The following is a 22,897-nucleotide window of genomic DNA, read 5'->3' as shown; positions in this document are numbered from 1 at the left end:
ACACCGGAACGTAGTATGTGTACCAAGTCAGGCGTAGGCCATAATTTCAGTTACGAATACTACATGAGTCACTTGACTAGTCCCCGAACTCGTAATAGAACTAAAATAAAGATAATTGGAATAAATTTATGGCCTAACCTGGTACACATACTACGTTCCGGTATCCGCCATCTTGGTTCACATACTTCGGGAGTACCATAAATGGTACGTGAATCCCAGCAAGCCATTATAAATCAGTGGAATTGTTTAAAGTTGCTTAAAGTAAGAAGTAAAACGAAGTTAAATTATTATGTGATCATTTTTATCGTTTATCATACTGACAATGGATTGACGATAAAACATTGCCGGTATTAACAAAAAAATAATCGATACAGCGACAATAACATCAAAAAGTAGTTATCACGCGGCTGGTGCGTGTTTTCACATTCGAAGATTTACTCTTTTTTTTCAGCGTGAAAAGGTTTCGTTTCCTTTTTGGTAACATTCTTTATAGATAACGGAATGTCTACGGCAACTTCGAATTCCGCTACGAAATTTTGACTAAATAGGAACTCAGTAGACAAGAACTTGGCCAGACAACTTGGGACACTCAGTGATGGTGGGTCTGAATGCTGGTTCCAAATTTGATCGATATTTTGTTTTAACATAGATTAAGGCCTAAAAAGATTTTAACGCGATCTTCTTGAGCCCTTTCGCGGCTCATCGGGGGGGGGGTCGGGATTCCCAGCTCGTAGAGCTTTGTTTTGCGCTATACGCCCAACACTTTCTAACTTTGACTGTGTGTATGTACGATCGTGCTACCTCGTCACCTCATTATCATGCTAAATCCGCGCCAGTACGGTCATAATGTTAATTTTGTTAACTCACAAAACGAAATCTTATATCAAATTGTCCCAATTGTCTTACGTGTCCCGCTTGTCCTAATTACCCCACGTGTCCCATGGGAAACAAGAATGTGTACTATTCAATCCAATGGAAAAGCCTGCGAATCCTTTTATTAACCAGAGTTCTTTTTTTGTAAATAATTTTATTTCGAATGTTCGTTTGATTGTATTATTGAGTCCTTCGTACCTTTCACATTGACTTTAACCATAAATTGATCGTATTTGTAAATATTATGGCAGCGACAACTTTATTGTTATATTTTAAATTTTACTCAATAATTCAAAATATACGAATGGGGGACCTTTAATAGGTCTAAATGTGTAAATAATTATGCCAGCCGTGTGTATTAGAGTTTAGCGTTCTTCGTTCTGTCATCAATTTTTTGTTGTTATGCATAATTGCTCCACAGCGCTATCCAGTGGAAAGTACGCTATTTCACATCGGCGACAAGGCATTCTATTCGGTTGCAGACTAGGCCAGGGGTTAGGATAGGATTTACATATTTATCCCGGTTCTCAAAGTTTTGGTGTTGCGGAACCCTTGAAAATGTTGACTATTATTCACGGAGCCCCAAAATAAATGTTAAAATTGTTACTTTCAGATTAATATTCCTGAGCAAGTTAAAAGTACTTTACTCAATTTAAATGCTGAACCGCTCACGGATTGAATATTTTACGCAACAGATATCTCGTTATCCCTTTTTTCTAATCCCGAATGATGGGCGCGGAAATTTCTGATTCCAATTTTGAACCACCTCCCTCTTAAAAATCCTGGCTGCGCTCCTGCTTATAGATAATGTCATTTTCAATTCCGCCTCTTTGCCATATGTCGAGGCTATATTGTTGTTAGATTTTATCAAAGCTGTTATTGCTTCTTTGAACAGTTACAAAATTAGTCAGTAGGCCTATTTTAAAAAGTAATCGAATAGCTCGCGGAGCCCCTGTTTTTTTTGCAAAGCCCTGGGGCTCCGTACTGAGCACTTTGAGAACCTATGGACTAGTCAGTCGTTCCCAAACTTTTTGCACCATCGCCCCCCTGTAGTAGTTTATACAACTTCATCGCCCCCGGCACTACAAAAAAATGTAAAGTTAGAAACGAATATATTACAGACCAAATAGGACGACAAATCATAGTTTATGGTGTGTTTTAATGAGATGGATGAGCTTGGTGCTTTTTATCGAGTTTTTCATTATTTGGAGACATTCTCGTCAGACACAATCTAAAATCGACCCATTTACTGATGGAAAGGCGATTACGTTGTTTTGATAGCAATAGTAGCACGGCTGAAAACCCTTTTTTCATCATATAAGAGTTCGGAAATGAAAGAATCCAGGGTTCTTCTCAAAAACCTCCGTGTACTTGGCCTAAACTAAAGCACTTAACTCCCTAAATATTCACCCCATTGCAAATTAAAATAATAAAACAAAGGTAATTTTCCCAAAATTATAATAATAATTTTCGTACATCTCATTCATCCCTACAGCCTGATGATCTGCACCGAAATACATGATATATAACGATCTTCGGTAAAATTCATCCTCAATTCTTCATCCGAGGCCTCCACAGTCCGATCACCATTCCGTAGAATAAATCAGTCATTTGTTTTAGATTCATGGACTCGGATGTGAAAAAAGTCGTGACCGACTATCGACTACGGCCCAGGGGTCGGCGAATTTTATGTCGATCACGGTGCAAAATTAAGGGTTGCTAGTCTTTTGCGGGTCGCATATATTTTTTGAAAGTTGAAAATGGAACAGCGCGCGAAAACTGCGACACGACAGCTCATGAACTCAACTCAGTCGTCTTATTAAAAAATAATTACAATGACATTTAGTGTGACACTGTCTTGTTGCTGCATCACGCTTGATAGCTTTACGACGCTAAGATTGGAACATTTTCTAAATGGGCATCACTAATCCTAGTTCTTTGCTTGTTCTCTGTAATGTAATAATTTCCAAAATAATTGTTTGCACAAATATGTACCTCCGGACATCGAAGTGAATATTTTCGCATGGTTTGTGAAATTTTGCTAGAGATTTTCTTTAAGGAGATACATTCTTACAAAAATTCACTGATTCACTCTTCGAGCGTAGATTATAAATAAAAATTAATTCATCGTCAAAACCGGAGTTTTGTCTGTATAATGGATGTTTCCCCGGGCATAGACTTCCATGTTTACTTCGTGACATTGGCCAATCAGCAAGATGCAGAATTAAACTTACGGTAACAATGCCCCCTTTCGCATCCGCTCAGACACTTTTCTCACTCAGACAGATTTTCAGGCGTAGTCGCACACAATACACCTCATTTTCGCGTTGTGTTGTGTTGTGTTTCGGAAATTTAAATATAAAGCAGGTAATTCAATGATCACTCTGTTTTCCTAGGAGTTTCAGTTTAATTCCAGTAATCAAAAATTAGTGTAGAAATAGCTGTGATAGACTAGACTAAAATTCTTTACCGGTACTTTAAAAAACAGATTGTTGAATGGTATGAATTAGAATGATAGTTTGAAACAAAAACCTCATGTTACAGGCGACAACTCGCGAAACCAATCTTAAAATAAGCACCGAAACTTTGAAAATTGGAAAGTATAGAGAAAATTTCCCAGGGTCAAAGGTCGCGGAAAAGCCCATTCAGTGAAGCGTCCCGGGCCAGATTATTTTACTTCGGCCGTATTTTGCCGACCACTGGGTTTCGCAAACTACCGTACCTTACTGCGGATACCAGTCCAGCAATCCTTTCGCGTGTGATAATCGTCTACGTGAATCAAACCTATGAAGGACGCAGAGTACAGTAATCAAGTGCACGATGTGCTGAACAAATACACGTTTCGCGAAATCGCCCCCATTCGACTTTTTCGCCCCCCCTCTGTGTCGTTTTCGCCTACCGGGGGGAGATATCGCCCACTTTGGGAATCACTGGACTAGGTGATCACAAAAATATCATAAGCTAAACAGTGATATTTGGAATATACTGAGCGACTGAATGAAGTTTGTTAATAAATGGGTAAATCTATTTTGATTCGAATGCAACAAACAGTAGAGAGAGTGCAACCAGGTAAGCGAGCAAAATCTATAATAGGATTTGAAACTCTAATGGCTGTGCTCAGTGTGCTAGCTACCTTACAAACAGAAACAGCTTACAAACAGCTTTTATCTGGCTTTTTTCCGGAGCAAAAATCACGAGTAAGCGTCGTATTACGTCATTTGCAAAGGAAGTTTTCCCCTCAAAGTTTTGGGCTGGCTACGCTCTTGACAATTCATCTCAAATCTCAATAAACATTACATACTTGAGACTATCAACTTGCAAGTTTGTATTTACTTGCACGAAAGCGTTTCTTGTTTATCGAAATGGTTAAAAATGTGACTAATAAATAGAGGAGTTTATCAAAACGGAGCCAAGATAACTAATCTATCGAATATTAGTATGGTCAGTAATTTATAACATTCAACGAAAGCTTATCTTCTTGCATATATATTGATAATATAAGGGCAGGTTTGGCCATTGAAACAGATTGAACGGTAGAAACATAAACTTTTCCCCTTTACATTTTTTTTCAATTACGTTTTCTTTTTCTTAGCAAATAAATGGAATACCCGTGGACTGAGGATGTTACAGTCTTGTTGTTCAATTGTATCAAATACATTTCCAATTTTTCCTCTACAATTTGAATCGAGTAGAAAAACATTTAGTCCGTGTTACACTTCTCCAATATAGGACAACGTTTCAACTAAATAATTCTGGTTTGCCTAATATTAAACGGTGGATCTTAAATTCCCCGTTCATGAATACTGACGTTGACGAGGGCCAGATATAAAATTCAAATGGTCTATGAAATTGTCTATGAGTTTTTAAAGTTACGCGTTTTATTCATGTTACTGAGAATTTCTGTCTGAAATTTTTATGCCAGCTTATGCTTATATATATAGTATGCTTAATCACCTCACCTGTTCAATACTATTTTATATAATGAAATGAAATCATACTCATTGTTCCTGCACAAATTACTCATTAACGTTGCGTAGATTCTCGATATAAATTTAAGTTGAAGTTGTTATCAAAATATTTGAATGTAGGCTATATCTTTATTAGGTGTTTATTTTGTCTATAGTTATCTTCGTTGATAATATCTTCCTTGATGTGTTTACAGATTTGGCGGAAAAAACTATCGACAGAAAAGCAAGCAGAAATATTCGAGAAAAAATTGGAAACAAACTAGCGTGGCACGAAGCTACAATTTCTATTTTTCCTAATCTGTTGTGAAGCTAGCTAATACCTTGAGATTTTATGTTATATAACAGTGATATGCGACTATTTCCCTCAAAGTATCGTTAGCAAAACTTCAAAATTATCGGGGTCATGTCATTTCAAATATATATATTTCTTAGTGACTCTAAATATATTTCAATGCTTTGGGGTTGAAAATTAACAGAAAAACGAATTGTGATATCTGAGGAAATTGAAATATTCGACAACCTTCTATGGACATTGTAGCTCTCTGCCAGGTAATTTTTTGATAATCAAGACAGGGTTGGTTATTCGTGATACCATCATTTTGGATTCACGATTCTTTTTGTTTATAAATAGTTGAGTGCATATATGATCAAAGGATACAAATACTATAAAACTATAAAGTTTCAAAAAAACTCAAACTCAACGTGGCCAATGCTCCTTAATTAACATAACAGATGCGGTCCTAATTGAATGCTTGAAATTCAGACCGCAGTACACCAGTTGAGTAGCATTGCTATATAAGATTCTGGAGTTGGTACAAATCGGTTCCATAATGAACCCAAGTAGTTAATATTTATTTATATATATATATATATATATACTTTACATTTGATATATTGACTTTCTCGGTATGGTTCCGAGATATGTTTCTGGGAAATTATAATTCCTCAGAAGTATTCTTGGAAACTAAGATATTGAGGATATTTTTTGTGAAAAGCCAGTGCGTTAAACTCCGCAACTATACTATTCGAAATCTTTTAAGCAGCAGCGCAAAGATTTATTAACAAATCTTCAAGGCCCCAGTTAGTTGATGAAGATTTATGCACGAAAATATTGACCGTTTTTCAGCAATACTTTATCACCATCGTTCGACCATGGTCTGCCGCCATTCTGCCAACGACAGGCGACAATGCTGTTACAAACGATACATTTCAATACAAGAGCAAATATTTCAAATTTTTCTGATTGGGAAAATGTATATACGTTATAATTGATTTAAAAGTAATAGAAATTTTGCCACGCGGTTGGGAATTTGTTCAAAGGGAATTGTTTTAAAACAATTGTTTTAAATCAAGTTTTTTGGCTGTATTTTTGAATGGCTGTATTATTTGATTTTTTTATATTAAATAGGTCTAAACAAAAACACGAAAATGGATGTACAAACTTGCCAATCGCTTCTTATTCGCAATAAACCCTTCCAAACGGCACAAATATTGATGACTTGCCCATATTCGCCTTCTCAATCTGTAGCGCAATGCGCCCGCAGCCCCGCACAGTGGTTGGCGGAGGAAGACGCAGACGATTATCCATTACGCGAACCACCGTGCGACGGCGAGGAGTCCAGCAATCATCTTGCACATTGTCACATCACTCATGAGATTCGAACCAGGGTCTATTATATATACTGTTAGGCAAGGTAGGAATCTCAATAAACCTAGAATCTCAAACCACGAGGGCCTTGGCAACCAATTTTAAATTGTTTTTAAACTATGAAGGCTCGTTCCAGAATGATGTCAGTTTAAAACTTTATAGATCTCGTATTTTTTGTTCAGGTTGATATTTCCAAATATTTATCGTTTGAAAGATGAAAAAGATTAAAATACGACCGAATAAAAGAATTTCTATAACTTTGAACTCTATCCCGTTAACTTTAAAAACAAAGTATGGTAATTTAAACTAACTGAACAGTCCTTACCGTAATAAAGCCTTTATTTTAATGAATTTTTTTTAGTAAGGTCATGGGCTATTTTTCATGATTTTTCCTGCCGTTTCTTACTCTAAACGTCTCCCTGATATATCGGATAAACATTCTTGTTAAAATCCTATGACTGTGGTGTAGGTACTAACTTGGCGATAAAGTTACGTGATAAAAGTGAAAAGTTCAAGCATTAATTTTTTTTACATTTTTAAAATTACGATTCCGGCAGCGTAAGCAGCTGTCAGAACATACGCAACATTTTGGCGTTATTTCACGGCAATGCAAGGGGTCTTTCAATAAAACAATACAAAAGATACAAGCTCTTGTTTTAACACAGACAGTTTTTATTAGAATTGATAAAAACAGAACCCTACATACAGTTGTGATATCTGTTTCCTGGCAGTGCAAGTGCAAAGGGCACTAGAAACCTGACAGACGACCGAAAATAAAATGTAGCCTCGGGGTATGAACTGAGCACCTGATGGAAATTATATAGCCTAGTTTTAAATTACCAATTTGTTTTATTGTCACAAAGAAACGGGCTGAGTTAAGCATGTTTTTCGCAAGTTAACGTTGCAACGTTGAAGATTAAAAGCAGATTTTCAAAATTAATACTGTGATTTTGAATAGTTTAAGGATTATGCTTAAGTGGAGGTGACTGCTAGGCTGGTTAGAAATATATCACAAGTGCATTTCAGAGTTATAAGTCTGGAGAGGAAAGGACAGACGTGAATTACAATATATGATACCCCATTTCTGAAGCACACCGACTTGAGAGTAGATCTCCTGAATAGAATTATTAGTCGTTGAGTAAACGCATGAATATTTAAAATATTCATATATATACATATATAGGGATGCTTCAATGTATTTTTAGACTGAAATATGTCTATAGAGATAACTACATTAGAATAAAACCTCAAAAAGAAAAATTATGGACTCTAATAAATGGAATATGGAAAAGCGGAAAGTTGAGAGAAGAAAACTTATCATGAAATTTTGCATCTGGTGAGTATTGAGTTAATTTATATCTTCCACAAGCAATGCGTTTTTCATACACACATTTAGCAATCTTTATAACTTCCATTTTCAATGCAGCATCTTCAGTTTTGTCCTTTTTGCCATCGTTTCATTGGATCATAGAAGTTTCAAATATACTCAAAGTAACCGACGTGTCAAAAGAGAACAGAAAACTGATGACAAAGAAGATGAAATAATCAAGTGTGAAAATGGAGGAATTTGGAATAAAAAATTACGAAGTTGTGCTTGCACCTTGGGTTGGATCGGGAATAAATGCAATGTTTGGCGTAGGATTTGTAAAATAATTTCACACGGCATTCACTTTTCGTATCAGATAACGAGATTACTTTGGCAGTTATGTTAGTCAAAAAGAAAACAATTAAAGTCATAAAACTGAAATATTAAATTTATAGTGACATAAAAATAATTTGAACATCAATTTTATCGTTTTCCATACATACAGACAATCATTACTGCTTTTTTGACAATGGACTCAACTATCGGGGAAAATTAAGTTTGACGAAAACTGGAACTATTTGTCAACCCTGGACGACTGATGAAAACCTGAGGTTCAAATTGGGAGAACTTGGAATAGGGGTTCATAATTACTGTCGAAATCCGGACAATGACGAAAAGGGTTTATGGTGTTTTGTTGGCGGTGAACAGTTCGTTGAATACTGCAATGCAACTCGATGTCCGGGTAAATCTTATTTGTTTATACATATAACATTGCAGGTTGAGAACTACTATAGAATGTACTGTTTTACGATCAGATTCATCTTTAAAAATGATAAATCACATAATTACTGTAATTGATCTCTTAAACGTAAGCAAATATTTCAACATTGAGCAAATATCCTGCGGGGATTATTTCGTTAGAAGATTCGCTACGGGAACAAACATAAAATTAATGGGCAATACATCAATGACCGCGTTAGTGAAAGTGACAATTAGATGCTCATTATGCCGTTGGCGCGTGCATTATAAAAGGAAATGTAATAATGCGATTTATAACGGTTGTAAAATCCGATATAATACTTCAAAATTGTGGATATCTATTTATCCATCCACGGACGCGAATGACTATAGGGTAAAATAAAAAAATAAGAGACCTTTTAAAAAGATGTAGTAAACTTCATCCATAGTAATCACTAAATGTTGTATGAAAAATAATGTAATGCATATTTGTTGTAGATTCTGTCAAGAAGTTGCTATCTCTTAACGCGGGTGATATTGGTCCGGCAGATGACACATCTGCTGCTGTTCAATTCCTGTTCGGACCATTGATATCTGGGGTATGTGCTGGGGTCGTGGCATTATTGGCTTTCATCGCAATTGCAGAGTATGCCCGACGTAAAAAAATTTTCAGCAGGAGACGTAAGCCAAATAATAGGGATTCGACCACAGAAAAAAACTCTATGGATATCCAAAATGTGGATGAAGAAAAAGGAGAAACAAGTTTGGAATGCGACAGAAAGAGCAAGTATGATGACGTTGTAATGAACACAAGTTAAACGTTATTCTATTATTGATACAAGAGTCTTGCTGCACACTAACACAAATATGTTCATGTAACGTTTCGTCTCATCAAAGTCAGACTTCCTCAGACATTTTTTATAGTATCGAAGCCTCACAAAAATGGCATATATACATATCATTCTAATAATTTTTTCATTTCAAAGTTTATTTATTCACTCAGAACCGATATTCGAACGCTTGGTGGAATAGTAACCGTTGATGTAGACACTGGAAAAGAAAAAGTCCACACATATACGTCAAAGGTATTTATTTATCTAAAACTTTCGCCCGACCATTTGGATAAATATTGTTAAATTATTTTTGCAATTCGATAGAAAATGAGCAAAGCTCGACTGATGTTGGAACGGGCTGAATATGGGGAAGACAATAATGCTTTTATTCAAGCAGAAGTAGGAGAGGCTAGAAACGTATCAGTTGAATCGAATGACACAGGTACCAAACATACTTGCTTCAGCTACCCAAATCATGCAGACGTATTTTTAATAATAAATTCTTGTTTATTCGATCAGGTCCTCCTCCACCTTATCAACTCGTAGAGGACACTCAGACTTCGCCAGAATTGAAGGAGATGACAGGTTTAAGGATCGCGTGTACACGCGAAAGCTATTTTCATAGTTAACAAATGCAACGGTGGTACTGAATACAGGAATACGAAAAAAATCACGATTGCATTAATGCTTAAATAATATTGAATTTTTCACAAGTAAGAAATCCTTCTGCTTTAGATATATCTCAAGGACTAGATATTGATACAAACGCAATGAATGAAATAGAACCACGAATATACAAGGATAAACAAAGACCAAACAAAGTGAAGTCAAAAAGGAGGTCAACCTCACGGCCCTCCTCGAAGGCAATGCAAAATATGATAGAAAAACAGACTGTTGATGACTCAGAAATTAGCCCAGTTCAATCAGAATTGCCAGTTCCTAAGCCTCGAGTTCCCAGAGAGTCAAATCATCAGATTTCGGATGTTAGGAATGAACGAAATCGACGTAAAAAGATAACAAAAACACGTGAAAATGACGATGGTACCAGGGGAGAATCAAAACAAAAAGGGAGAGGACGGCAATGTAATTTTAATGACACAATAGCCAGTAATGATGAAACGCGTCAAACACTAAAAGAGTCCAAAAGCAAGTCACAATTAGCAGCCAATATACGCCACTCGCAACGTCAGAGGAGTTTGGAAGAACAAATTAATGAAATTCCACCATATCGAAAAAGAAAATCAGTTAAAGACTTAGCAAAAAATTTTGAAGAAGGATTCAGTAACTTCCGATATGAAGATGACGAAAACGTATATACTGACTTCAAATATATTGAACCTATCACTGAGGTAAATGAAAACGAGACGATACATCCACATTCAACGCTAAACAGTCGAATGGAGCCGACGACATTCCTATAATGCTGTTCCAGCTTTAACACAACAAAGTACTATTGACTGTGTTCAATTGAAAGTTGACGAAAATTATTAAAATTCACAGCTTACATGGTTTTATAACAGCTTGGCTGATGAAGACCTACCTGAACTAGAATTGATTTTTTGTTGTATCATTACTGTAACTTAGAACGATTTCGATATGCTCCATATTTTTCAAATAAAATTTACAACCATAAGGGGTCGTATACTAGTAGGAAAGTGTGAGGTCGCGTTAAGATTTTTCGGGGTCGCCTGATTTCTGTCAAACATGCGCACAGCAGTGACTAGGGAAGCTGGAAAGTGAAATTTGTGCTGGTCGACAAGTACCGGAAAATGCCTAACTTCGGAAAAAATGGCCTTATTTTCAGCAATAACTCGACCATTTATCGTCCAAGCGGTGTCAAAATTGCTCGGTAAAACATTCATGTGACCGTAACTCAAACTTGTTGCTAGTACCCAGCTTGTTGGCGGGTACCGGTATTAGTAGGCTATATGCAATTGATTGAGAGTGTTCCGAGCCCCAATAACATTCCCATTTTTATAACTTATTTTTATCATGTTACATCAGAATGAGTAATTGACCTTAGCTCTGCGATAAATATCTTTTCATTCATAGGTAACTGCAGGTTAAACCAGTGTTCCACTCGCTGGTAGATGAACCTGATTTTTTTGCCAGGCTGCGAGAAATTATGTTGGTTTGTTTTTTGTACCAGTGTAGCTGCTTGGTTATCGAATATAAAATTCGCTTCATTTGGCGTTTGACAAGTATATGTATATATTATATGCCATTGATTGCCATGCGGTGTCTTGGCTGAGAAATCACACTTTAGGTTTCGATCAGTTTCGAAAGCGCTTAAATCGCGCACGTGTTTAAAATCTACGAGTAGGCTACGTGTCCCCTTCCACATCGCACCATTGCAATATTACGTATTCAGAAGTTTCATACATAATTTTGAATCGTTTCGATCAGTCAAACACAAAATAACAAGTTCAAGCATAATTAGGCTCACCATACGTCCCGCTTTGGGCGGGACAGTCCCGCTTTTCAGCGTTTTGTCCCGCCGTCCCGATAAGTCAGCCAAAAGTCCGGCTTTTCCAGCATAATACACAAACATGTTTTCGTTACTGTTGTTTCTGTGTAGCGCAGCGCTAGCCTTCTTACTGAAGGTGAATGCGTTCGTTTCCCGCTGATTCCTATTGATGGCAGACGTATCGCATGTAAAACCAATACTAATTAGTCTAAATTCGAATTATTTGTACCGATATCGTTAACGTATATTCCTTCCTATTTTTCAAACAAGTCCGTATATGTTTAGCCAATAAACCGTTATAATTCTAATCTATGGGATTTTTACACTGTGGTTTTCATACGATGCCTTGCGCTGTGTTACCAAATCTTCTGAAGTTTTCCGTTATTCCGGCTCATTGGACACTCGTTCATATATTTTTGGAACAATAATTACCGTAAGCGTCCACTTTCAAGCGATATACAGGTACATTGTTCCCATTGAGGTAACTGAACTGATATATATACTGATTTTTGAAGTTGCTGAACGTTTTTAATAGCGGGGCCGCGAGTATCTGTAGTCTTTGGTTTTATGAAAATTGGGGTCGCGAAAAAAAAAGTTTGGGAACCACTGACTTAGAGTATAATCGCCTTGCAATGTGATACGTCCCATTTTCAAGAATTTCATGTCGGTAAATATTAATGAATGGGTCAATTATCCATTCCGGAATCTCCGATTGAAATACATCTTTGAAACGAACTTCCATATCAATATGTAACTCCGGTATCAAGTTGTTGCAAGCTTGAGAATTAAAAAAATTCTCGTCCATTTCAATTACCTTGATACAACACGAACCCGAGGAGTGTCGATTCCGCTTTTGTAAAGATGATAAATAGGTAATCAATAAATAAGAAAAAGTTTCATCAGATTGGTTTTGTCTCTCTGGAGGGATATTTTCGCTTCGGACGACATAATTTATAGGCTATATACGGCTTATGGTAAAAAAAACGCGTCAATAAACGTAAGCCACGGCCCACTTTGGGAACTGCTTGTCAAACCAAATCAGATTTACTTCTGATGCATCCAGGGCTAGTGTACTTGTCACAATTGGAAAATGTGTGCTAGTCCCTTTCAGTTTACCCACCTTAACAGTATCCCCTATTTTGGTTTCGGGAAATACTGCAATGTATACATTATACAACCTCAAGCGTTTTAACGATTGCAAACTTGTGCTCATGTTTATATCTTTATAACTAGCATTTTGATTCAAAATATTTTACCGACTTGTAATTTATAGGTACTGGAGTTAATAGCTCACACTGGATTATAATCCGCGCAGGGTTCCCCGCGATACCAATGAAGTGAACACTCTACAACTATGCTTAACGCCGCCATATTAACAATGAGGTAAATCAGTAAAACTAATTTTAGTGTATACAAATACGAAATACAGTAGGCTCACCGTACCGATTTAAAAAACTTATCCCGCCGTTCCGATCGGTAGATCTAAACGTCTTTGTTATGCAGTAGGAATGTCATAAATATTTTTTATTTGATATTAAAACGAACTTTTTTTTGACGGAGTCGGCCGATTTACCGCCTTTTGCAACTGACTTCACTAATTCAGATGGAGAAATTGTTATGATTCTAAACCATGCGTTAAATTACCACCCAAATGTACTGTCGTTCATCGACAAAATTCCAAAAACAGAGTGCAACTCTTCTATTGAGCTATTTCCATAATTTGAATCAAAGATTAATATAGGATATTTTGGTAAGAACTACAGCTAATTTCAATGCCTGTAAGCTACCCACCATGGTACGAACGTTTAAATAAACTATTACTAAGCCTCCGGAATCGAACCCAGACTGGCTTGTCCAATCCGCACTGCCCCGTTTTTTCACTTCAGAAATATGGTAAGCCTATATTCTTCATCGGTTTGATAAGCATGAAGTTTTATTCATACGCATAAACGCTACCGATATTAAATATTACACATCACAGAGTTAGTCTGGGAAAATTTACACCAGAATCCAAACTCTGATCAATTTAGAAAAACAATTCCGGGTAAATGGAACTTTCAACCCAAAACTCTAGCTCCAGGAAGACAAAATTTCGACTACGAAAACTTATGTTGGTGTATGCAATGTTCTTTAATTATCTGTGAAGAATGCTTTGTGAAATAAATGCTGTCAGAATACACTTCGGCTTCGGCTGTACAGAATTCGGCGCAAATATAAGTTGTCCTGTTCCCAGTTTGCAAGGTGTGAACCATTTTATTATTAAATTGAGGATTTGATCATAATGGACAAATACAGGATCATAGAAATGGTAGTTAAAGGCATAGAGAAACTTAAAGAAAAACTGATGTCTGTCACCATGAAAAAATATCCACTATGGAGCTTAGGCCTATCACAATTTTGTAATGAAGCTTGGCTAAACATTTAAATACACTCGCTAATTATTGAGAAATTGCAATATCTCGACCTAATCAGTTTTGTTATAGTAACATTGGGGTGGCTGACATAGACTGATCGATCAGCCTCCAAGCAGCTCTTGGGTTCATCTCTTCTAGGTCACGACAAAGAGCCCACACATGATATACTCTCATCACTTGTTCCTGTAACATCACAAACATGAATAAAACTCATTGCTCAACAATCAAACTAAATTCAAATATTTTCAACTACACAGTATTGATCATATTAAGCATCTGAATATTTTAGGTTTTTTTGAAACAAACAAAAATGACTACTTACCGCATCACCTTCAACAACTTCACCTCTAGAATTTTGAACATAAATAATTTGCTGTGTTTGAAAACTAATGACAAGTACAGGACCCTGATCAACCTGAGATATAGAAAAATAATACTTTTACAAGAAATAGACAAAGAAGGATCAATACAAATTGACCAGTTTTATTGGACACGTTTAGTGGCCATAATGATCGTTTCAAAATTTTGTTGTTATTGTTATTTGTATTGTACTGGACCAATTGCTTTGATATTTTCAATGGTTAAAGATAAAATTTTTCTCCAGAAGGCTATTACTTTTTTTCTCTCGCTATGACGTCATCAAAATTATTGCCACTGGGTGGCGCTACGTGTCCATATATTTGAGCATAGCTCTCTTGTCTCATAAATACTACAGGTAACATTGTATTTCACTCTCACTCAAGTATCAACGTGTTGAGCGTTAGGAATAAGCTCGCCACTGCATCTCTGATTACCCTGCATGAGTTGTAGGATTGAATTCTGTACAGAGTTAATTATGTGCGAGAGGATTGCTGGACACCTCACCGCTGTAAGGTGGTTCACGTAACTGCTGGTCTGTTACGACTTTCTCCACCATGAAGTCCATGCAACTGAAAACAAATAATCGGCTAAATAATTCCATACCCGACATGGACTGGTAACAGGACATGAAAGCTAATAAATATAATTTGACAAGCATTCAGACTCACAAATGTCACGCATATAAACGTATCGTGTAATAAACGAGCTATATCTCGTACCTTTGTTGCAGCCGCAATATCGATATGATCAAGATCTATCACCCTGGAGTGATAACGAAGACCGTGTTGTTCCGCTTGAGTGATCGGGAATATTAACTGAGTATATGGCTAAAATATGAAATAAAAGAATTTTGAATCGTTACTACAATTAACATGACGAACTTATTTAAATTTTAATATAAGTATTAAACGGTTTGTTGAAGTTTAAAAACGGTGCATCTTCACAACATAAATATGATACAGGAACTTGGCCAATCGGTGGGAATTTCAGAAAAATAACTTTTCATGATTAGTTATACAAGGTTATCAAAATTACGGTACCTTATTAAAAAGTAAATTCCAATTTAGATATATTAGTGAATTTTACTAAACTTGGAAGTATTATTTATATCAAATATTTATGAACAAAGTTAGGCACATGTTACCATATTAATATTACAAGTATCTATCAAGTATAGAACTGACATGGGAAAAATATGCCGCCAATTCTGGCTCGTTGGGTAATTCAATCTGGCCAGTCTGATGCTGCCACAACCAAACTAAAACCAAATGATGATATTTGATGTTTAATAAGTTTAAAAATAGCTCAAGGAATTTGTTGAGATTGCAATCAAGTTTAGTTTTGGCACGAGACTTATTGTTTTCCACTTTTGCTTTTGTAACATTGTGAATATTGTTCATAAAATGTAACATTTCACGTCACACTTACATGGCCCGGCAGTCTAGGTGGGCAAAATTCTCGGCCCCTGGTACAAAAGGTACAAAAACCTTGCCCACCCCTGCAGACAAAGGATAGTACTTACTGCTTCTGTGCACCAGTCTTTAACGATTTCTTTTTCGTTTTGACAAATAGCTTCAAGTATATTAGGAATGAGCTCTTTACGACAAAATCTTAAGAAACTTTGTGCTGAAAAATTTGGTTCCATTTTCGCAATTTCCGTCATCACTTCAGAGACATCAGTTTTACCGAAAACACCTCCTGTTTAGAAATTTACGAAATTAATAAATCAAGACCTAATACCAACAATAAAAGTTCCCAAAATATGTGTTTCAGTATTAAAGATGTGCATACTGTGTTTGAAGAAACAATTCCATTACATACATCCAATAGTGCCGATTGGGTTCGTTGCCACAGCCATTGAAACATTCTTCAAATGTAGAACTCAGGATTTTGAAAATTATGAAAGTGTGTATTGATTTATACCTGCTACATCTCCGATTTTTTCTGTTATGAAACGTGATGCTCTTATCATCGGGTTGTCACTCTCATCATATTTCATTCTTAAATCTGATATCCCTTGAAATATCGATAAAAATTTTATTATTAATATAAACTTACACAAGATATGAACTGCCATATTCATCAACACAAAATATGCCAGTGACAATCTAGAATCCAAATAATGGAAAAATTATCTTCGGGCAGAGTAAAGCCAATATGATGACAAATTTATACTAAGAACCATGGACCTAATAGTGTTGGGGGAGACTGGAGTCAGTGACTGAAGTCAAAACACCTTTTTATATGACAGTGACCTGAGTCATCGACATAAAAAGACTCAACTTGAATATGACAAACCTCTGGAAAAACTAGTTTACGGATCAGAATTTTGACAGTGTCTTTGAAATAGAGAGAAAAACACTGATGAAATATGATTCACAACATGGATAGTTTGTGGAAATACTCAAGACACGTTACTGCCAAGGTAAATGTTGTCCATACATTATGACTTTTTAACTAATGTGCGGTGAATGTAATAGTGTCAATTTGACTCATATTTATCCATTTCACTTTTGTTTATTAAATCTTTGAACTCAACTTGGCTGGCGACTAAGGAGTACAGTGAACAATTAATTCGAAATGGATGAAACATGGTTACTCAACTTGACTAACGATTTGGCATTCAAAGATTTGTACCCAACACTGTAATACTTGAGAATTTTATTAGGGCTTACTTACGTTCACCAACTTTACTGTTCTTAAAGTTTTCCCATTGTTGATTCCAAACTGAATCTTTATGCATAACTACACCAGTTGCATCTTCATTTGCTTCAATTTCTTCTGTGTTTATTTTTGTTTGAAGTTCATTTCGCATTCGTAAAGATGCTGGAAGAAGATTTTAAAAATAAAAGTTTGAAATATCTGCTACTCGTTTCAGAAAATGTCGCTATTTAGTTCGAACTTTTTAGCACATACTAGAAATGTCGGTACCAGTGTTTCATAGGTCTTATCACAAGGAGCGCATTTCACTGTTCTTAAGATTCTTGGAACTCAATGATTATAAAGTGACACCCATTATCTTTTTAACCTCTTAAAATGCAACCTTCACATGTACCGTATTTATTCGATTATAACGCGCAAAATTTTGAACTGAATTTTAGGCAAAAATCAATGCTGCGCGTTATACACGAGGTCTGAGAAATGCGGTATTGAAAATGTGGTTTTAAACATCTGAAACGTGCGTGCGCTCGCGCATGCACAATTTAATGCAGGACGATTTCGTGCAAGCACACGCACATGCGACAGCTCAGCGTGCGTTTGACATTCGTGCAAGCGTTCGATTTCGTGCAAGCACACGCACATGCGACAGCTCAGCATGCGTTTGACATTCCCGCTGCGTTGAGAATATTTATTTGCCATTATCGTACTGTACTGTAGATACCCATTATATATTACCCATTATCTATTATGGCAAGACAAAAACGTTCTGCATATAGGGCTGCATTCAAACTGGAGGTTGTTGATTATGCGGAAACTCATGGAAATAGAAAAGCTTCTAGAGAATTCAATGTACCAGAGACAAATGTCAGAGATTGGAGAAAGCAGAAAATTGTTCTAAAAGATATGAACAAAACAAAGAAAGCGCGGCGAGGGAGACAAGCCCGGTACCCAGAGTTGGAGAAGGAGCTTTATGATTGGATAGTTGATCAAAGATCTAGTGGGTACATCGTCACTTCGCTCCATATTAGACTCCGTGCACAAAAGATTTGCAAAGATTCAACCTTTAAAGCATTTAATGGTTGGGCACAAAAGTTTATGAGAAGGCATGGACTTGCACTACGCCAGAAAACAAAAATTGCACAAAAGTTGCCTCAAGATTTAGAAGAAAAGATCCATTTATTTCATACATTTATAATCAGTATGCGTAAGCAGCACAACTTTGAACTCTCACAGATAGGCAACATGGATGAAACTCCCATGACTTTCGACTTAGAGAAAAAATAAAAAAAAGAATTTTATACCAATTTTCATTCAAAATTTAAATACACGAGTGCGCGTTGTAATTGAATAAATACGGTAAGTCTTTTTCACCAAGGCTAAATGAAGTGCACAGCACAGGTACTACAAGTTACAACTTCTAATTCTCAAGTTATATTGCATTATATTATTTTTGGTGCTCCACAGAAGTGTGTGGTACCAATATGGAGGGAACTAATTTTGTTCGCCCACCTTACGTCAAGTTGCGTAAAGGTGTTGAAACCTATGGGCAGGGGATATATTCGCTTGGCTAACACAGACAGTCTCCAAATTCGTAAAAGAAATAAGATAAGGAAAATCGGAATAAAATTATGGCCTCACCTTAACCTGGTACATACACTACAGGAGTACCATATTTTTATCAATATGCTCGCTAAATAATTCCAAGCTCATTTGTCTTATCAAATATATTACAAACTTTGACAGAAAATGTTATCAACATATAATGGCAATAAATTTCAAGTGACCAGATGAGAGCTGCAATACATTGAAAACGTTGTCAACTTGTACACCAAGCCAGGGGTGGCCAAAATCAAATATTTCACTATTCCGAATACATTCTGTGAAAATATTCTCAACACGGAATATCCAATACATTCCAAATTGGGGGCAAGCTCATGTGGAAAATTACATAAATCATTATATCTTCATTTTGATCATATCTAAAATGACGTAAATTTGGATTTGTTACTAATTGAGATATCATATGTTTTGATCTGTTTGTCTGCAGGGCTGTCCAAAATTGAATATTTTTTTTAGATTAGTATCGAATATTATTGCGCAATCCTATATATCTGTCTCAATTGAACAATAACATAACACCGGGCATTGCGACCAAGAGTCGTCCTAGTATCAGGTAAGCCACTGCTTGCCCGCTAAAAAACGCCGTGCAAAGGTGCCGGATAGACTTTTTTCGATTTAGGTACCTCATTTTAGTAATTCCCAATCTAGCCGCAAAACGATTCAAATAATTTGTGATTCGATTTTGAATATTCGGTTAGCTTGAACAGCCCTACTTGTCTGGCGCGTCGAAATTCCTAATTTTGAAATAAAAAGGTTTTAAATTATTTCCGAATTCAAATATTCATTATATTGTATTAAATTCCGACGAAATGAAAAGCATTATTTACCTGGTGGTCTATACAGTGAAGAAGGTGGAATTCCAGTTCCTTTTGTGATGTTATCGAAACCTGAGGCTACTTTTTTGAAAGCTTCACTATCTGTTGCAGATTTTGCAGCTTCACTGATTCCTTCTGACACCCGACTTGCTTGTTTGACAAATTCTGTTTTACTGATTTCTTCACTGGCCTATCAACAAATTTAAGAAATGACATGAAAACTAATGATCTCTGTTAGTGTCCAATTGTCTTTGAATTTGATTGAAGTACTGTTTATGGTTGATATAACAGCATTAGAAACGGTTCTAGGAAAATTCGCCGTAGGAAATCTTGCTGCAGAAAATTTCGCCACATAAGAAAAATCGTTGCATGAGCATTTGCTGTAAAACAAGTATTTGTGATAAAAGCAGTTAGGTTTTTGAAGTACCTTTTTATTAAAAAAAGATTCTTATTTAAGAGCATACCCTAACCCTATAAACTTAACTGTTTTAATCAGAAATACTTGTTTTACAGCAAAAAGCTTGAGATGATTTTTTATGCGCGTATTTTCCTATGGCGAGATTTCCCGCTGCGAAATTTCTCGCCGCAACTTTTCTGGACACACATTAAAACACGCCTCTCATTTATGCATGCAATAAGTTGGCTGAAATATTATTTACTTAACACCTAAGGCTGTGACTAAGACGTAAGGCTGTGGTCAGCTATAACGTTGGGAAATCTTTTTATATTTGCTGTCATATCCATAAAAAAATAACAATTATGATGACTTTTTTATAAATGCTTTAAAACAATTACTTAAAATTAATATTATTCACACATTTCGAATATTTTGTTGTTATTTTAAAATAAGAAGCACCTCAGATACTCTGCTTTTTATTTTTCCAAGTGTTTCACGAACGGCATCTGTACCTTGTCCAGTTTCTCGACTGATCTCCTCATATTTTTGTCTTGCTTTTTTAAGTGCCTGTAAAATTACATTAAAAAATAGATGTCATTGGTACATTATTATTGAAGACATTCTTCTACGCAGAAGATATATATCAAAGAGATGGAAAACCGGTAATTAGGATTAGATATGGTGCAATAAAATCTGAACTAGGTATTATAGCACACAGGAAACTTTTACCTCTGAATCTTCAAGTTCTTGTGCTTCCTTTCGAAATTTTTTAATACTCTCTTTTAATTCTGCGTCTTTGTTATATTCTTGTTTAAGATTATCTAAAAAATTTTCAAGAAAACCTCGTTTCGGTGAATTGAATTGCACTGATGATACCTGAAAAAGAAATTTGAAGCATTGAACTTTTATAATGTATTTCTGAAGGTATTAATTTTTTTTTATTATTTTTATTTCAGAATAGATGTATTATTTCAGTATCGACCAATATATTATATGCACGTATGAAGAGGAAAATATTTAGTTACAAACTTACAAGTATCTAAATCAGGGGTTCTCAACCTGGGGTTCGCGAACCCCCAGGGGTTCACGAGAAGATTTCCAGGGGTACTTGGACGGCAGTCAGAGTTTTTGTGTGTTGCTGTTTTTTAATACCCTTTATTACTATCAGAGGAAAATGCGTGTCGATTGAAACTAGATGCCAATTGGAACATAGATTTTCCCTGATGTTGCGTTGTTGTGATTTTGAATGAAACAAATTTGGTTTTTAGACAAATTCTACACGAAATAATTCACTAAATCAAAATTTATCAACGTTGAAGAGCTGATATATCTTGAAAAGGCCAGTTTATTCAAGTTTGACATGAAACTACCCAATGGATGTGGGCTGCTAGGCACAGTATTAGAATCAAAGATTTTTAATCGGTCACACCAACATAGTAGAGTTCAACACCATGAACTTGAATTTACAATAGCAATACTGAAATGAACTTACAGCAAGTGTTCTTGACACTGGTCTTAAAACATTCCTTGAATTAATTTTTGTTTCGACCGTACATGCTGTTAAAACAGGTATCGCACATCTTTGAAAAGTTCCTCTAGCGGCACCCCACATTGTGCTGCTTTATTTTAATTTTATATTACAAAATGAACTTTGACAAATACCTGGGCAATAAATATAATCATAGATGAGTTCTCTGTCCTGATTTCATATATACCATTGATCGAAACAATAATTTATAGGTGCTCCCGTAGTATGTGTACCAGGTTAGGGTAAGGCCATAACCTTCCGAATTTTATTCCGAATTTTCCTTATTTTAAGTTTATTACGAGTTCAGGGACTGTCTCTGTTAGCCAAGTGAATATACCATAACCCCTGCCCATAGGTTTCAGTCCCTTCACACAACCTGATGTAAAGTAGGCGAACAAAATTAGTTACCTCCATATTGGTACACACACTTCTGGAGCACCAATTTATGTCCAAATTTAAGATGATTCCAGTTTTTTCAAGTTAGAACGCTGATTCACAGTTTCTCACCAATGTAATTTATATTGCCTTGAAATCGCAAAGAATCCAATGCCTTAATAATAATTCTTAATTGAGCATCAATTCACCGCCAGCACAGATACCACTTTTTGTCTACTCTGTTTTACAATTCATGCAAGCCTTACAAAGGACCAATGATCAACATGAAATCCATGTCAAAAGGCCCAATCATATCATCCCCATTCAACCTCATTAAGTCGTGGCCAACCATCTTCTGGAGGTGGTTGCATCGACAAAGGAAGAAAGGGCAACTGCTTCAAAGAATCTGGGAGTACAGTTGATGTTTGAGGGATGTCAGGGATTTTCCGCTCAGAGACCGCAGCACCACCAGTTTTCTCAAGCTTTTCTTTGCTGATTTGTTTTTGTTTGTTTAAAGAAAGCCAGTTTTTGACAGTTCTATTGCTCATTTCATCTTTTTTTGATTCTTCATTAATTTCTTTCTTTATTCTCTCTATTTCGACATCGCTAATATGACGGTATCGGCAACTAGACCCAAATTGGCAATTCCCTGAATTCTGGTAATATTTGCATATTCGTGGCTTTGCAAGTTCGTCATTCAGCTTTTGTTGCTTAGTTTTGAATTTGTCATAATAGGCCTTCCGCAACTGTTGATGCGTACTGCTCACAACATGCTTCTTTCTCGCATTCAGATTGTCTAAAAATGCCCGATCGCAGAATTCACAGTAATAACGTCTTCCCATGTTTGTAATATTCACAAAACAACTTCAGTCTTCATGCCAATCAGTACTCAAA

The 22,897-nt window shown here is 36.0% G+C and overlaps 3 protein-coding genes across 4 annotated transcripts; 1 reads left to right on the top strand and 2 right to left on the bottom strand.

Moving 5' to 3' along the window:
• Window positions 1–7,360: 7,360 nt before the first annotated feature.
• Window positions 7,361–10,999, top strand: LOC120334435 (uncharacterized). Of its 2 annotated transcripts, none has more exons than XM_039401946.2 (8): window positions 7,361–7,825; window positions 7,916–8,196; window positions 8,301–8,537; window positions 9,032–9,320; window positions 9,537–9,618; window positions 9,691–9,808; window positions 9,886–9,951; window positions 10,102–10,999. In XM_039401946.2, the coding sequence occupies exons 1-8, from the start codon at window positions 7,752–7,754 to the stop codon at window positions 10,785–10,787; spliced, it is 1,833 nt and encodes a 610-aa protein (XP_039257880.2). In that variant the 5' UTR covers window positions 7,361–7,751; the 3' UTR covers window positions 10,788–10,999. The 2 variants fall into 2 exon arrangements, with proteins under 2 accessions (XP_039257880.2, XP_039257881.2); XM_039401947.2 differs by having other exon boundaries at window positions 7,364–7,825; window positions 7,916–8,124.
• Window positions 11,000–14,059: 3,060 nt separating this feature from the next.
• LOC120333714 (mitochondrial import inner membrane translocase subunit TIM44-like) lies at window positions 14,060–21,850 on the bottom strand. The gene is made up of 10 exons (XM_039401044.2): window positions 21,593–21,850; window positions 20,830–20,976; window positions 20,560–20,667; window positions 19,716–19,893; window positions 17,287–17,433; window positions 16,531–16,623; window positions 16,130–16,305; window positions 15,327–15,434; window positions 14,570–14,662; window positions 14,060–14,430 (listed from the first exon to the last, which is right to left on the bottom strand). Exons 1-10 carry the CDS (start codon window positions 21,710–21,712, stop codon window positions 14,311–14,313), a joined length of 1,290 nt encoding a protein of 429 aa, XP_039256978.1. The 5' UTR covers window positions 21,713–21,850; the 3' UTR covers window positions 14,060–14,310.
• LOC120333715 (zinc finger matrin-type protein 5-like) lies at window positions 21,763–22,882 on the bottom strand. Its single transcript, XM_039401046.2, has one exon. It carries the CDS (start codon window positions 22,843–22,845, stop codon window positions 22,318–22,320), a length of 528 nt encoding a protein of 175 aa, XP_039256980.2. The 5' UTR covers window positions 22,846–22,882; the 3' UTR covers window positions 21,763–22,317.
• Between the last annotated feature and the right edge of the window lie 15 nt (window positions 22,883–22,897).

This window comes from Styela clava, chromosome 15, assembly GCF_964204865.1.
Source record: "Styela clava chromosome 15, kaStyClav1.hap1.2, whole genome shotgun sequence".
In the NCBI taxonomy this organism is placed as follows: Eukaryota; Metazoa; Chordata; class Ascidiacea; order Stolidobranchia; family Styelidae; genus Styela; species Styela clava.
The sequence above is the reverse complement of the archived record's forward strand: the minus strand, read 5'-3'. Positions and strand labels throughout refer to the sequence as shown.

Excerpts from the sequence above, each read along its gene's own strand:
- LOC120333714 (XM_039401044.2), bottom strand. The coding sequence starts at position 21,712 with ATGTGGGGTGCCGCTAGAGGAACTTTTCAAAGATGTGCGATACCTGTT. Across the intron at positions 20,977-21,592 it reads CAGTGTCAAGAACACTTGCT|GTATCATCAGTGCAATTCAA; the intron begins GTAAGTTCATTT and ends TTTCTTTTTCAG. Across the intron at positions 16,624-17,286 it reads GAACAGTAAAGTTGGTGAAC|GGATATCAGATTTAAGAATG; the intron begins GTAAGTAAGCCC and ends CGATATTTCAAG.
- LOC120334435 (XM_039401946.2), top strand. The coding sequence starts at position 7,752 with ATGGACTCTAATAAATGGAATATGGAAAAGCGGAAAGTTGAGAGAAGA. Across the intron at positions 8,197-8,300 it reads GAGATTACTTTGGCAGTTAT|ACAATCATTACTGCTTTTTT; the intron begins GTTAGTCAAAAA and ends CCATACATACAG. Across the intron at positions 9,952-10,101 it reads AGAATTGAAGGAGATGACAG|ATATATCTCAAGGACTAGAT; the intron begins GTTTAAGGATCG and ends CTTCTGCTTTAG.
- LOC120333715 (XM_039401046.2), bottom strand. The coding sequence starts at position 22,845 with ATGGGAAGACGTTATTACTGTGAATTCTGCGATCGGGCATTTTTAGAC.